A 17048-nucleotide genomic window follows, 5' to 3' on the forward strand; every position below is an offset into this window, starting at 1 on the left:
TTGTTTCATGTGCTTTATAGAAATGCAGCTGTTAAATTACTGTATCTAGTCAAGCATCTTTCATTTGTACCATTGAATACAATTCCAGTTAATGAAAGGAACTTCGCACACATAATTTTGTTGTTGCCCTTTTTCTGTTGCCTTACTGTCTCCTTCAGGCACAGACAAACATTTGAACACCAGGAAGTGTATAATTTACAGTTATAGGTACAAACACATAGAACTTGTATGTATGTGCAACGTGATGTCTTTAGGTTCGTGATTACAAGTGAGATATTTTCTGAAGACACTTCAGTGATACTGTCATATAAATAATTGTTAATTCAAAATGAGCTTGTTCATTTTGAGAATCAGTTTAAGGATTTTAAATTGCAAGTCAGTCCTTTTAGCAATACGCTTTAACAAAAATACATTTTCGGATATATTTTCACATTTGAAAAGGAAAATCTTTAACAGACTTCCTACAAGGGATAGCCCATTTAGATTTATAATAGATACATAAGTGGGTTTCACAACTGAGTTCCTGTCTTTTGAAGGAGAATATGTTGTTTTCATACAGGGCAAAATGAGAGAATACTAATAAAACCATTGTACCTAGTTTGACTACTCATGTTGTAGTATAGCCCCATTCCTCTACCTCCTGCCAGGTATAAAACTGTATCTCATATCAGCCACCATCTGGAGCAAATTATAAAAAACATTTTTTAATAAATGTAAAAACATTGGTGTCAGACTTATGGATAAATAATTCTTCTAATAAAAATAACTTTTCATGTGTATTCTTCATCCTCTTTGATATTGTAACTTTTGAAATATTTTAATGGATTCTAGCTATAACTCCCAAGTTTCTTCTTCATATGATAACTTACTTTTTTCTTGGAAATATTTTCTCATCATCACCATTTTCCATTTCAATTTTTTTGCTTTGGCCAGTGGATACTAATCCTTAGTTATTTTTAAATATGTATTTGGAAAAAGAAATCTTATTTTACATAGAGCATGAACTTATCCAGAAAATTTTGGCATTAGTATTGTGTGACTGTATAGTTGGAGAGGAGTTTAAGTGTAGCTTAATTATATGTGGACTTCGGGAAATTGTGACTATCTTTCCAGAGTTATGGGTCATTTGGTCACTGAAATGAGTTTTGTGTTGGGGAGGGGTTTTATCAGCCATTCTCTAGACTGGTGATAAACTTTTGGTTAGACCCGTGCTCTGTTCTGCTTTCTCAGAGTGCCGTTAGTCTAAACACAGAATAACATTTCCATCCAGAAGAGGGAAAAACAATCCTTGTCTTCAAATGGGAATGTAATATATAATGATACATCCAAACTTACTTAATAACCTAGCATTGAAGTGGCACAAGTGTGTGTTCACCTTCGTATGTAAATGTTAAGCTAATGTAACTTATATATGGTGTCAAGGTACTGGGAATGCAGTTTGGAAAACTGTGGGAGTTTTTTTAAGTAGTTCACCTACTCTAAACAAGTCTGTGTGAAGAAAGGATCATTTCACTATTTTACAAGTACCACTTCTGAAATTTAGGCTTTAATAACAGGAGCTAAATTAGCTTCTGCATTCATGTGGCTTGGATTAGCATTCAAGCAGATAGTACTTGGATGTAAGTGAGGTCAAAGGTAGGTGGGATTTTAATATCTCTGAGGAATAATTCTGTTGTTAACTTGCATCCTAAATTTAAGTTAAACAAGGGGACAGCGAGGGTAGTGTTGTTCAACCAACAAGATTGCTGCTACTTTCCCTTTTTTTTGCAGCATCTTTAGGTAGAAACCCAATAAAGCAAATCCTAAAAAAATTTTGGAAAGATGATAAATTACTTTCAGTTCTTACAGAGAATTGAGACCTGTGCATGTGTGTGAGATCCTAATAGCTGCAGAACAAAGAGGTTGCAGTTGGTTAAAAAAGAGATAAGATGTCGACAACTGACAAAAGACTGAAATCTGTTTTTCGTGTGCAGCATACCAGAAAAGTTGGGTTTATATCTATTTTAAATACAATACGAGGAAAGTAATTTAAACATACAGTTAAGAAATGCCTTCTGGGTAATCAGTGTCCTGCTTTCAGGCTCAGCACAGTGTTTTACAACAGCATCTACAGTAGTTAATCATAAATATGGACAGATGGTTTATGAACTAATGGAAAAAAATAGAAATATGAGTGGCAAGCTGTGTATTGACATGAGTTTCTATCTTCTACAGGTCACTGTTTAACTGGTCCATGTCTCTTCCCTGCAACATGGTTTTGAAGAAAGCTGTTGACAGTTTGCTTTGCTCAATGTGCCACATCCACCCAAATTATTTTTCCTTACTGATGGGATGGATGGGTATCACTCCTCCTCCAATGCAGTGTCAACACAGACTGTCTATGACTGATGACAGCAAAAAGCAGGACCTTAGTTCGTCTTTAACAGATGACTCTAAAAATGCACAAGCCCCTCTTGCACTAACAGAATCTCACCTGGCTACTCTTGCTGCCTCATCTCAGTCTCCTGAAGCTATCAAGCAGTTATTGGACTCAGGTTTGCCTTCACTGCTCGTGAGAAGTCTTTCTAGTTTTTGCTTTAACCATACTTCTAGCTCTGACTGCACTGCACAATCAATGGATGTCACCCAGGACAGGCTCAGGAGGCATCATGTTCCACAGCACTTTAATAAAATGCCTATCACGGCAGACCTGGTTGCTCCTGTTCTCAGGTTTTTGACAGAAGTTGGCAACAGCCACATGATGAAGGATTGGTTGGGTGGCTCTGAAGTCAATCCACTGTGGACAGCACTTTTATTTCTGTTGTGCCATTCTGGTGCTACCTCTGGAGGACACAATATGACGGCGCAGCAGACCAGTGCAAGATCTAGCTTGCTTTCTTCGACTGTAACAACAGGATTGACCACTCAGCAGAGGACAGCAATTGAAAATGCAACAGTTGCTTTCTTCTTACAGTGCATCTCTTGCCATCCGAATAACCAGAGACTTATGGCACAGGTGAGAGAGAAAAATAATAATGCTTTAATTTATTAGTAGCTTCAGCTAACTTTCAAAACTTTCTATGTTTTTTAGCTTTCTTTCGTATAATTTGGAGTTTTGTAAGCTGTTATTGACTGGGAAAGTTTTATATTAAAATTGTTAGCTTTTTGATCTGAGTCTGAAAAGTATAAAAGTGTTTTGACATGGCCATGCAGTCCTGTGTTTAGATTTGTATTCCTCTTGGTTAAGAGGAATAAACTTTAGAGCAAAATGCAAAAGACTGTATTTAATTGGATAGGTCTAAACTTCTGTGAAATGGACTTTGAACATCAAGCTTCATACACATATTTAATATTAGTCACCTAAGGAAATTTCTTGGCAAGTTTGCTTGTGCAACCTGTGTCCAAGGAAATACAGTCTATATATTGCAGAATATGGCTTTGCATTTACCATTCTAGTGCAAAATCAGCTATCTTCCTCACATTGATTAACCTTGCCAATCTAGCTGAATAAGAGTATAATGAAAAAAAGGTTTTTCAATATTAAGAATGATGATGCCCTGGGAAGAGGTAGACCTCAGTAAAAAAATTGGGTCAGTTCTCTGTTAATGGCTGGTAGTAAAACTGCATTATGCAGTGGGAAATTTTCGCTTTAGAAATTCAAAAGCTTTGTTTCTAACTATTTTATTTTCAGGGTTTTATCTTTTTGAGTAGTCTATGTATTCATAATTGCTTTGCTATAGTCAGTGTTTAGAACTTTTATGTGAAGAGCCTTATTTGCTGCTGGTATTTTCTTCAGTGGTGCTCATTTCTGATCTGGTTTGAATGATAACTGGTAGGTAAATCTCAGGCACTGCCTATTGTGGCCATGTAGAGCTGTATTTTAGAGACCTAAATATAGAAATATTTTAACTCTGATGTCATTTTGCATTCTCAGGTTCTCTGTGAATTGTTTCAGTCCTCTCCTCAGCGTGGGAACCTCCCAACCTCTGGAAATATTTCAGGATTTATTAGAAGGCTTTTTTTGCAGCTGATGCTGGAGGATGAGAAAGTGACTTTGTTTCTTCAGTCCCCTTGTCCAGTAAGAATTTTTGATACCGTATGGTAAACACGGAATAAATTTAGCCTTTATAAACTAAGTCTGGGTATATTCAACTTTGAAATGTCACACAGCAGCTTTTCCTGCTGCACACATGAAATTCTGGAAAGTGCTGTTGAATTGTAAGTTGGCATTTTAGAAAAAAATTCAAGGCACTGTGTTAAGATAAAGTCATCTTGTTGAAAATATACTGCTTCTGAAGGATCTGACAACTGAATTTATCTTACATAAGACTTTTTATAAGTATCCTTACACACTAGCAGCAAATATAGATAGAATATCTAGTCCTTTCAGTAGTCCTTATCAGTTTCATTAAGGATTGGTCATAGTCAAAATTGGCGGAGATCCTTCAGCATTAGCCAAAATGCCATGAGTAAATTCTTGAGTGACAAATACTTGAATTAATTTATAAAGCAGATGTATGCTTTATGCTTCCACATGCTTCACTGGAACAGAACTGTAATTAATGTTTGAAGTGTTCTCCATTGAAGGCTGTGAATAAAAAAAAATGGGAAAAACAGAAGTTATTAAAAGATCTGATACTCTCAGCCAGGAAAAAAAATATTTTCTGTTTTGGTTTCTGCATCTCAGAAGTAAAGTACTACATGAGATATATGGCAGGGAAACTGGACCAGATAGTATATAAAATGGAAAAGGAGAGACAAATACAGTTTTACCACAAACATTTAAATGTTTGTTTTAACCTGCCTGACTAGTTGTTAACAGGGCCATTGATAATGTAGTAAAGTAACATCAATTTTCTACTAATTTTTTTACATACAACAGATTTTCACAGAAAACTGTTACTAGATATGGAAAAGCAGGAAACAAATCTTGAAACAGTCTATTTTTACTGAGATGATTCCTCCTCTAACAGGAGAAAATCCTTAAAAATAATGTGGATGTAGAACATATACTTCTAGTATATCCAACAGCATAACCTTTTAAAGATTGGATCCCTATTTTTATCTTTAAAGTTCTTACCAAAGCAGAGAATGATATAAAATGTGAACAGGGCTCAGTCTAAAATATAATAAAATATTTGAAATGTTTTAACTAGTCTTGGCTTAGTTATATGTCATAATAAGAAAAAGTAGATATTAAGTCTACAATAAACTTCCTCCTCAAGTCAGAGCAATAGAGAAACATTATCTTCCTCTACTCCAAGTATATTGTGATTTTTCTAATTTAATTTCAGAATTAACTTTTCATTTCATAAATAATCACAAGTCTCAGACACTCAATTTTTCTCTCATATTACAGCTACGTAAAATAATTGGGTTTTTTAAAGCAAAGATGATATCGTACTGTTTCTGATCCTAAAACTATTCTAGGCTTTCAAAGCAAATTCTTTTGAGTTAAAAAAATTAAACTTGTCCTAACTTGATGCATTTTTACTGTATACCTCCAACGTGAATGGATATGTCAGCTTTCTTTTTTAGCACACTAAGAATTTAGCTTTATCTTGCCAAGGTGGCTTTATAAGAGTTTTTATTTCTCAGTGTTAAAGTTCTGTTAAATGTTGACTGTTTTTTCCTTTCAGCTGTACAAAGGTAGAATTAATGCTACTAGTCATGTAATTCAACATCCAATGTATGGAGCTGGACACAAATTTCGTACCCTTCACTTGCCTGTCTCAACAACTCTGGCAGAGGTTCTTGATCGTGTGTCAGGCAAGTTTGCAGTAGCTCATGGTTTTGGTTTTGGTTTTTTTTTAAGATACAGTTTCAGAAAAAAAAAATCTCATTGTTTGTTTGACTATACAAATGATACTGCAAATATAAGTCTTTAAAACACTCTGTCTTTCATCCAGTCACTAAAATATTCCCAGTTATGTTAGTTAAATATCCTGAAACTTAGTCATATATATCAAGGTGGAGATGAAATCATTTTGCTGTCAAAAGGACATATTTCTGTGGATATACATTTACCTTTGCTTACAAAATGAAAATTGAAAACCATAATTTACTTTTAGATATTAATTTTTAAATTATACACAATGAGAAGATAATGTTAAGGCATGAATTTATTTGGGTTTTTTTTAAAGTTTAATAGTTTCAGTTATACTTCTCTAATATACATGGACAGATGAACCCCTCTGTAGGGAACTCTGTTGACCAGGGCTCCACAGACCATAATATGGATTTTGACACCTGAGTGGTGAATATCTTAATCTTAGAATGAATCTCACCTTTAACTTTATTCAGTACTTATTTAATTATTACTTTATTTAATACTTTAGAAAACAAAACTGTATGTTAAAGATTAGGGTTAATGATCTTTTTTAAAATTTTTAAATTTAGTTAAAGAGTAGAATTCATACTGAAGGTGTCATGTCCATGCCAAAGCTCTGCAGGTAAAACCAGGCAAGATGCAAGTTGATTCTCCTCCAGTAATAAATAGAGCAAAAATTGTTTGGACATGGTATGTGATAAATCAGTTTTATAAATGTCGAATTAAAAAAAAAAAACAAACACACACAACAACAACCCAGGAATTCCTCTTTATTCTTAAGATGTGGTTCTCAATAATGTCAAAGAAAAGTCAAAGACCATTACAGCAATTATGTTTTTGCCATTTTGGCACACTGGAGGGTGTGCACTTAGTTGCACATCCAGGTATGTGTGTTCTTACAGGTAGGTTTACTTGTATGTGTACTTTTTTGGAAAGTGTAGATCAGCTTCTAATTTCTGAGGCAAATGAAGATAAGAGGAATTATTGCTTTTTTATATCTACTGAAAATCCTTACACTGACATTTTTAACAAATTTGCTAGGGCAGTAAATATGTTACCTAACAAGCTGATAGTACTAAAGTACTCAACTGTTTTAATGTACTAAATGGAAAAATGGTATTTGGCAGAATATTTAGCAAGGAATTGTTCACTATTTCTGATAGAATTCTGTATTTATTTACTGTCCGAACACAGTCGTGTGTAGAATGTGACTAAGGTCTTTCTGACCACAAACTGCACAAGGAACTAATTACTGTAATGGGTGAGATGGTCACTTCATATGAGGTAGGGATCAGTTGTTGAGCAGTGACATAAACTGTACTGAATAGCTGCCTTAGTGGTGCATTGTGGTCAACTTGATAGCCAGCACTAATAAGGATTGGAGAGGGGAATGTGATGATGTGATAGACTGTAATGTCTGTAATTGAAAATGGTCAAATGCTTACTTTGTAGGGCACCGTAACTTTGGGTTTTGCTACAGAATTGTTGAGCCCCAACTTAACTCCCATTTTAAATGGGAAGAATTAGTGGAAACGTTAAGGTTCACTGATGTTTCCGTCCCTCACCTAATGTGATTTCTCTGACTCAAAAACTTTGTGATTCTTGTATGCCATTCTGTGAAGTCCATGGTTAGGACAGAGTGAAGAAGACTTGAATGTATGAGGAGTAAACTGTGTGTTTGGGGTGAGAGGGAGAGAGAAGGAATGGACTGGGTGGGAAAAGAAAGGACTGTCACCACTGCAACAATTGGAAGTCATGAAGATCCTGTGTCAGTCTGTCCCTTGGGTTAACTTCTTTTTTCTTAACTACACTGTTAATGTCTCAAATTAATCATGTCATACTTTCTCCACAGATAAATCGCAATAAGCATATTCATTTTGTATGTTTTCTCCCAGCTTTACAAAAAAAGGGGGGTGGGAAAAGAGAGTCTAAAATCATTGCTAAATCTCCTGCTTACATCCCTTCACCATAGGAAGAAAATGTGCAGTACACTGCAGATAGCATTGTCTAGGATGAGTACCAGTTACTTTGTATTTTGTGCACTTTACTCTTAAGTTACTGGTCTTGGCTGGTCAGAAAAATTGAACAACAAATCTGGGTATTACCTGAGTAGAAAAAAATGCCATTGCTTAAGCTTCCTTAATCATTTTATTAATGACCTTTAATGGGACAAAGCTAGAGCAACTCATTAAACTGCTAGAGCAGTTTAATAATAATAGTAGGAATAATGATGAGAATTTTTTGAAAAGCCAACACCCAGTCTCATATATATATAGGTATATATACACACACATGTATATATAGAGAGAGCATGTGTGAATGTTGGGTCCTGAGTAGCAGCAGTTTCACACTCTGTATCTTCTTTGGTCTCCAATACTAATACAGACATAACCAATGTCTTCAGGCACAAATCATAATATATTTCCAAGCAGCCAAACCACATCCCTTTCAGCACCTCATCCACTGGTGACATACAGTTAAAGGTAGTTTGATAGTACTTTTAGGTCTTGAGTCTGGTTATGCCTTAAAGCTGCTGTGGCTGTGTGGAAACAAGTTAATACTCAGAAGCAATTAGAGAATCATTTGGCCATTTCGGTGCCAGTGTTGTACCTCACAAGCTGTGAAATGGTCCATTGTCACCAATCATTAGTGATTTAATAGATTAGATTAGATTAGATTTAATAACTTGCTGATACTTGTGATCTACACTAATGATTGAATCAAAATGGTTGAACTATAGTAATCTAATGTTCACTTAAGCAAACAGTTCGGGTTTTGGATATGTAATGTAGTTTAGGCATCTTCCGATTTCAAAGGAACAGTCATACTTGCCACTACTGGAATTGGATCAGTATGTAATACAAGATACTCAGACCTAAATAAAACATTTATTTAAATAAGTGTACAGCTGTCCTTAAAAAAAAAAAAAAACAAACAACTTTTTGGAATTTCTTTTTTTGTTCCATTTTTGTTGTTGTTTTGTCGAGATTTTTTTTTTGGTTCATTGGGGTTTGGGTTTGGAGGGGGATTTTTTGCTTAATCTCAGTTTTGGTTGATTGAAATGGTTTAGTGCTTTTTTTTAACATGAATACATTTGACTCATCAAGTAATGGTTTTAAACTGTTACAGATTTAAATTGTTAGATAACAGATTTTTGGGGAAGAAGGAACCCGAATTACCACAATACCTTAATTGATAGATATTTACAAGACTGTTGTTGCCGGGGTTGGAACTCTGAGACACTAAAATAGTTGAGAATAGCCTTGTTAACAACTTAGAAACTGAAATGAAATCAACCTGATATCTCAAAATGCTTTTCTCTCCTCTCTTTTTTTTGGTTTGTTTTTTTATTTTTTCCCCTCTGTAGATACACCCAGTATTACAGCTAAGCTAATTAATGAACAGAAGGAAGATAAAGAAAAAAAGAACTATGAAGAGAAAGAAAAAGTTAAAGCAGAAAATGGATTTCAGGACAATTACAGCGTTGTTGTTGCTTCTGGTATGTTGGGGGTTTTTTTCTACCTTTTAAATAATGGATCTTTCTCATGCTAAAAGTGTGTGTGGGGAAGAAAATCTCTAACAACAATTAATTTTACTACTAATAATGGTTACAAAAATTGTAGTACCCAATTAATGTAACTGACTGTTAGGCAACTACGATTGGTTCCTGGTAGAACAGCTGCTTCTAGCAGATTATATACTTTGACAAATTTGTATCTAAGTATGTGTGTCAGTGATATCTTCATTAATACTGTTGCTAGGATATTTTACAGGATTCTGTAAAGACACACCTGGAGCTTGATGGGTATTATTACCTCTACCTTCTTGCAGTAGCTCGTGCATCATTATTTAATCACCTCTACTCCCAAAATATGCTTTGGAAATAAAAGGATCCATGTACTCTGTGTAACAACTGGTGGTACTCTGCTAAAAACTGTCACATGGAGATGTAAGCATAAAACCATTCCACTTGGAAGCAGCAAATACTGGAGTTTCTTCCAAAGCATTCACCTTCTAAAAACCTAATGTGAAGAACCTTGTGAAATCTTTCATCTAAACCATTTTCCTCCAAAACTACTGTTGGAGCATATAGATTGAATATAGTAATTTTTCAGTGATATTCAAAGATTATAGTTCAGACAACAGCTGTAGAGGTTGTTAGTGTTTCAGTTTGAGATTCTGGGGAGTGTATTTGTGAGAGAGAGATTAATGAACTTCAAACTATTCTTTTCCTATCTGGCTTTCTGCCTTCATTGAGGTACCTCAAGTTCATTTACACTTCATGAAGCATGAAGGAGAGATGCTGATTTCCTTTGACTTTTGGCACCAATATTTCTTAAGCTTTTTATTTTGGCTCTTTAGATGTAGATATAACTTTTAACTGAAATGTTGAATAGGGCTGCAGTTTTGTGGATCTTGGTATATGTTTAAAGCAACATATTTGATGTTAATTACACCACCTTTATCTGACGAGGTATTTACAGTAGGTGCCACTTAAACATGGTAAACATGTTTTAGGAATATCTGAACTATTAATAGGTGCAAGCAAAGGGTTGAAACATGAATAAAGAATCTAGGAAGAAAGAAAAATATTATGCCAACCTTGAAAATAGGACATAGCATAGTCAGTCATATCTCATCCCAGCTGCATTTCTAATTCTACTGCCTGATATAGCCCATTACATATTAGAAAGAAGCAGATTTAAGTTTTTTTCTTATTTTGATTCTAATTTTTTCCAGTTAAGTAAAAGAGTTTAAAGGTAAACTTATTTCATTTACATTTGTTTTTACTACCTGTTTGTGAAATCTTTTCTTATTTTATCATTGATTTTTCATATATTCTGGTGATTTTTTAGTGTCCTCAGAGTCTCATGTAACCAGTATTTAACTATTTACATATTGGTAGAATTAATAGAGCAAAAGTGGTATTTGAAGCCTGATCTTCCTGAAGTAAGCTACTTTAGTGTACTGAGATTATTGGAGAATGCATTGTGTATTTGAGCTGCTCCTAATGATCAGTTGAAACCAGAGTGTATTACAGCATTTCAAGTGTGGATGTTTAGTCTTGCAGTTGCTCTTGGATAATGATGTCAGTAATTGTGTGTGTCTTTGTATCTTGACCTGCTGGCTTTTTAACTTTGTCTGTCACCTGCTTACAAGGGTACATGATTGTAGTATAATTTTGCTGTACTTTAAGTCAACTTAAGCTGTCCCAAAATAAGGCAGTCTTGCTGTGTAAGATCAGTAAGCTTTTATGTAGCTATTCTGCCTTATAATTTTCATGTAGAGCTTACTTCAAATGTTTTGAACTAGGCAACTTTAAAAGCACATTTAAAAACACCGTTCATTTCATATGGTACCGTCAGTACTGCAGCTGAAGTCACCTTCATAGACCAGACAAGTGGTTGTTACCTGTCTATATATCTGTCAATTTGAAAAATTTTGCCTTTCTTGCTTTCAGTTGAAAAGACAACTTAAAAAAGTTCTATTGTAGGGCCCATTGTGAGACACACTTTAACTAGAGCAGAATCAGAATGGCTTTTGCTTTTTTTATGGATGATAGCATCTAGTACAGTTATGGTGTATGTTTGGGGCTTAGCAGAATGCACAGCTTCTAACTGTGAAAATACTAGGATTATATGCAAATATATTTTATATATGAATGCTATTCTGGTATTTGATTAGCCAGTGAGGTAAAATTCTAGCTTTTTCTATCATTGAAGGTACTGACTACATTGTATCTTGGCTAACTGAAGGTATTAAATACTAGAACAACTTTTGATTTTTTTATTTTCACACTAGGTTTGAAATCTCAGTCAAAAAGAGCTGTTTCATCCACCCCTCCACGTCCACCATCGAGGCGAGGAAGAGTGATGGCAGATAAAGTAGGTTCATCTTCCTCAGGAGGAGAATCTTCCAGCAAGACCATTAGTGTTCCAGTCTTTAATCTATACCATAAACTTTTACCAGGTAACTTTAATAATGCATTTTAAACACCAAAATTATGTTTTTTTCAGTGGCTGATACGTCATCAGGAAGTAGTTACAATGCTAATGGCCATCTTTATCTTTCTACTGAGCGTCTGTGAAGTGTGGAGCCCTTCTGGGCTTGTAATGGCTTTCAACTGGAAAGCATTACGGCCTCTTCAACTGCAGCATTATAGCGTCATAGTGGCTTGAAAAAAAAAACAATTATGTTGATCTTCCTTGAAATTTAGTTCCTTGTTCCTAAACTAAATCTCAAAAAGTTTCCTCTTTCACTCACAAATGAAAGCAGGGTGGGTTTGTAAGGTGACTCACTTTACACGTTTTCTTTCACCTGCAAGACAGAACTGAACTGATATTAGTGCCCTGTTATTTCATGTTCTGAACGGACAACTAACTTGCATTGCTCCCTGGAAGGTTGATTTGCCAGTTCAGAAATATTCTTGAATTCCATAAAATTTGTGTTTTAAAAAACAGCATGTCCCAAGCAGTTAGTCATGTTTTATGTATAGCAGATATGTTCTCACATTTTTATGAGCTATCTGGACAAAGCTGGTGGCAAGGTTGGCAATCTCTCTTGTATAGAGAGAGATTGGTGTGACTGCTGTGACTTAGATCAAGAAAAACAGGACAGAAACATGCGTGCAACACTTCAATATTATGCAGAAGAGCTTCTGTCTGTTTTATAGAATAAAAACAAGGAACCAGCTAATGGAATTAAGTGGTTAACTTCTGATCAAAGTAATTTTCACCCATAAAATCTTAATTTGAAACTTAGTACCAAATTACTGGCTTTGAGGCTATCCTGACAATTATTATGGGGATCATATACTTGGATTAAAATATCTAAAATTGATAGGCTAAACCTGGTGGAATGAATCCTGTGATTGGTGTGCCATGATGGATAGTTACAGGCTCTTCAGAACTGATGAGGAGGGCAGGTGACCATGAAGCAAAGCATCACCAGCCAGTCTAGGGAGTAGGTTGTCCCACTCTGCTCTGCACTGGTACGGCCTCACCTTGAATATTGTGTGCAGTTTGGGCACTGCAATATAAGAAAGATATTAAGCTGTGTCCAAAGGAGGGCAACAAAGATGGTGAAGGGCCTTGAGGGGAAGCCATGGGAGGAGCAGCTGAGCTCACTTGATCTGTTCAGCCTGGAGGAGACTGAGGGGAGACGTCATTGCAGTCGACAACTTCCTTGTGAGGGGAAGAGGAGGGGCAGGCACTGATCTCATCTCTGCAGTGACCAGTGACAGGACCTGAGGGAATGGCCTGAAGTTGTGTCAGGGGAGGTTTAGGTTGGATATTACAAAAAGTTTTTTCTCCCAGAGGGTGGTTGGGCAGTGGAACAGTCTCCCCAGGGAAGTGGTCACAGCACCAAGCCTGAGAGAGTTCAGGAAGTGTTTGGACAATGCTCTCAGGCACGTAGTGTGATTCTCGGGGCTGTGTTGTGCAGGGGCAGGAGTTGGACTTTGATTGTTACAAGTCCTTTCCAACTCAGGACATTCTATGATACTGCAGTTTTGGAGACAAGATCAACACCCAGTGCCTATTTTCAGTATCTAGCTGGTAAAGGTAACTGCTGATGGTAATGTAGAACATTCTGTTTGGGATCTGGTTGGTCATGTCTTGTGCAGCAGACAGTTGTTACAAAAAAATAAGCCATGCAAAGCAGAATCAGTGATGGCAAAAAGGGCATGAACTTGCACAATGGCAAGGCACTTTTAATTTTTATTTTTAGACACTATCTTCAGTTGAAGAAACAGGCTGTTACCAAAGACCTCTTGGATGTTGTGTAACTTAATTAAGTGCAGTCAGGATGAAATGGGCATGCTTCATCTAAAATATTTCATGTGTAAGTCTACTTTTTCTCAAGAAAAATTATTCTACCTTCAGAGTAACTTGTAATTTCAGGGAAGAACATATTCATAATCAATGAAGTGGCCAAAACCTGAGTTGAGTAATCAGTTTGGACTGTGTTGCATGTCCATTTCAAGTCTACATTGCAGCTGAGAAAAGTATTCCTGGCAGTGCCCTTCATTTTTCTTGCTGAGTTGTGTCCTTATACAAGAGTAGTGAGCTATGCTTGAGACCGATAGGACTGAAGAAGAATTGCAGGTTTCTTTGGTTTTCAGTTTTTTCCACATCAGCCATTTTATCTTATGGTCACGCACACCTCTGCCCTCACAATTCAAAGGTGATATGTAGGTGGTGTTTAAGAGGAGGGGACAGCCAGTACCCACTTAAAATGCACATCAAATTACAGCCTTAGCCATTTGTTAAATATGCCAAGTGCTTGGTCTCTCAGTACAGAGCTGCCTTAGGTAATATTGGCATAGATCTTTCTAAGGATTGGTTCCAAACTGATGGGATCCCTTTTCACAAGAGAACAAATGGTAAAATTAAGGCCTTGGTTTGGAACCAGATAATATTTAGTCTACTTGGCATCTATGATGCAAGTAATGAACAGCACCTGGATATGTATGTTTAAAGAACCCAATCAGAATTTTCCTCTCTGACTTGATGCCATTGTTGTTTAGGTCAACCATTACCAGCTGAAATGACACTTGCCCAGCTTCTGACTCTGCTGTATGACCGTAAACTCCCTCAAGGATATCGATCAATAGATTTGACAGTTAAACTTGGTTCCAAAGTCATCTCAGATCCAAGCTTATCAAAAACAGATTCATTTAAACGTCTTCACACAGAAAAAGGTGAGTGTTCTTACTTTTTTGGTATATTCCTTTTTAAAATGTTTTAATTTTGGACAAAAATTGTTTTGATTTTCTTGATAAGAAACAGCAGTTTTCTGTATTTTATTGGATGAGTTTCCTGAGCCATTCTTTTGTAGACACATGCTAAACTTCATGATAAAGTACAAATTCATTGCCTGTCTGTATTATAAGATAGACCAATACAGTTGTTCTGGTTTCACTTTTATTTTCCTTGTTGTAGTGTTCTATGTGATAATGATTATATGATTTTATAGATACAGTATATTTTATTTCTTGACATGTGTAGTAGTTCTCTGTAGTAAGTGTTTGTCCTGATAATCAGAGCAGATTAAGTAAAACAAGAGTTGTTTGAAACCATACAAGTTACAGAAGCCTGTGGAGTTTTTTATTGCAACATCTTTGGGTGCCTAATGCTGCTTTGAAAATGGTGATTTCTCTCAAGCCCATCTAAGCAGGTCTTATAACTCCAGCTTTTAAAAACATTATTTTTAACATTTTCTAATATGGTCTATTTCTTGATAATGTTTTTGCCAATTGCTTGCAATCTACTTACTGGGAAAGTGCTGGGGAATGGGAAGGGAGGAGCTGTATCCCAAGAATCTGTTTTGAAATATTTTTATATCATTCCTTTAGGCAAGGACTTAGAGAAATGGGACCTTGAAATTAAGCTAATTGTGATCTGCTTATCATCAGCCTGCTGACACAGCATGAAATTCCAAAGTTATTCATTCAGCTATTTCAAGACAGAGGCTCCTTTTAATAACTGTTCACTTGGTAGTCTGTTTCTAGAAAAGATAAGAAACAAGTGCTGAAAAAAAATCTAATTTTTTTGATATCTGGCCTGAAGTAAGTATTTCATGACTCCATATAGTGGCTGGATATACAGATCTCTTGCCATATTGAGAGACCATTCTTTTTCAAATAATATTTTTGTTCTGTTTTGCGAATTATTTGAACTCTAAACCTACAATAGATATATAACTATTTGAATAAAACTCAAAAATCATTAGAGGAGATTCAGTTTAGGAGTTGAGTTGCATGTGAAGCCATGAAGGTCCTCTGAACTTCTATTAAATTATTAGGCACTTTTTTTTTAAACTTGAGATGAATACATGGATCTGCCATCAGTGGCAAGAGCTATCACTAATACTTTTATTTTCTTTTGATGTTCTTGCCCTCATTCATTTCAGGTTCTTGGCTCAGGTTTTCCTTGTGAAAAAACCAATACTTCTGAAGTTCACTTTTAAATGAGAACAAAGAAATAAACACGGTACGGATGAAGATGTATTAATTTCTTTTACCTCTGTGTTTTTGTAGAGCATGCAGATTTACTGGGACCTTGCCCTGAAGATGAAGCCATCAGTCCTGGGGATGAGTGTATGGATGCAGTTCTAGATGAATCGCTTCTTGAAACCTGTCCCATTCAGTCTCCACTGCAAGTGTTTGCAGGCATGGGTGGATTGGCTCTTATTGCAGAGAGACTTCCTATGCTTTATCCTGATGTAATTCAGCAAGTGAGTGAAAAAAATAAGTGTCAGAACACATGTTGAGAGTATTTTGTTTGTTTGTTTAAGGACAATATTTTCCTTATATTTCTCCATGGTTCAGTTTAACGTCTCAGCTGTGTGGGGAAGCTGCTTCAAAATAAGCAAGCGTATAACTCCATGGCCCAGTCCAGCTATACAGATTACTTCCCTGTAGTTGCCATAGGCTGCTTGTGTGGCCATGTCCTTGTGGGACAAAGTCATGAACTGGTTGCTGCTTGCCTCAGTTCTGTTAGCTCATAAAATATCTCGGAGGGTACAGTAACATAGAGTTGCTGAAGTACTATAAAGGTATACTTGCTTATCGTGTAATTGCTCATGTAAATGTACCCTGAGAGATATTTCTATGCTTAAGTTAAATTCAGTTCTATGAATCTACTGTGTAACTTTATTTTAGATTTATTATTATAAATAATAAATAACAGTGTAATCTTAATTATATTTATATTCATAAATAATATATGCATTATTTATTCGTATACTTATATAGAGAATTTCTTTGGAGGCACTGATTGGCATTTCAAAAGTGTCAGCAGTGGCATTAGTCTGGAATTACTCTTTGACTGTTGTTCAAGGTACACAGTGTTTGCTAAAAAGGGAAAAAATAACCTGTGAATTATTCAAATTCTATTTGACTATATGTTTGAAGTCTTTGGCTGATACTGTTAATAGGAAAGAATATTTATTCCCTTTGAAACTGAATTAATCATGAATTAAGGGTGCTGTTCAGTACCCTGTCTGTAAAATTATGGCAGCAATAGGAACCCTGTAGTGAAACTGGGTAATTAGTATGCATCCTTTGTAAATAGTTTTGCAAAGGTCTTAGAGGTCTAATACCAAGGCAGTTCAAAAATTAAAAGTTAAGGAAATGTGTTAACATAAACAGTTACTGTATTATGAAATCCAAGAAAGTTAATGTGTACTCTGCATTAAGGAAAACTGGTATGTGGAATTCTGCAACAGATGAAAGGCA

At 35.7% G+C, this 17048-nt stretch overlaps 1 protein-coding gene across 1 annotated transcript in view; it reads left to right on the forward strand.

Moving 5' to 3' along the window:
- The window catches only part of BIRC6 (baculoviral IAP repeat containing 6), a 171501-nt gene that overhangs the window by 98168 nt on the left and 56285 nt on the right, over positions 1-17048 (forward strand). Inside the window, exons 55-61 of the mRNA XM_017806694.1 lie at positions 2215-2995; positions 3914-4057; positions 5619-5748; positions 9177-9308; positions 11612-11779; positions 14337-14510; positions 15849-16045. Coding sequence (XP_017662183.1) covers positions 2215-2995; positions 3914-4057; positions 5619-5748; positions 9177-9308; positions 11612-11779; positions 14337-14510; positions 15849-16045 — 1726 coding nt within the window. The remainder of the gene's footprint in view (positions 1-2214; positions 2996-3913; positions 4058-5618; positions 5749-9176; positions 9309-11611; positions 11780-14336; positions 14511-15848; positions 16046-17048) is intronic.

Source organism: Lepidothrix coronata, unplaced genomic scaffold (assembly GCF_001604755.1).
Source record: "Lepidothrix coronata isolate B3197 unplaced genomic scaffold, Lepidothrix_coronata-1.0 Scaffold16, whole genome shotgun sequence".
Lineage (NCBI taxonomy): Eukaryota > Metazoa > Chordata > Aves > Passeriformes > Pipridae > Lepidothrix > Lepidothrix coronata.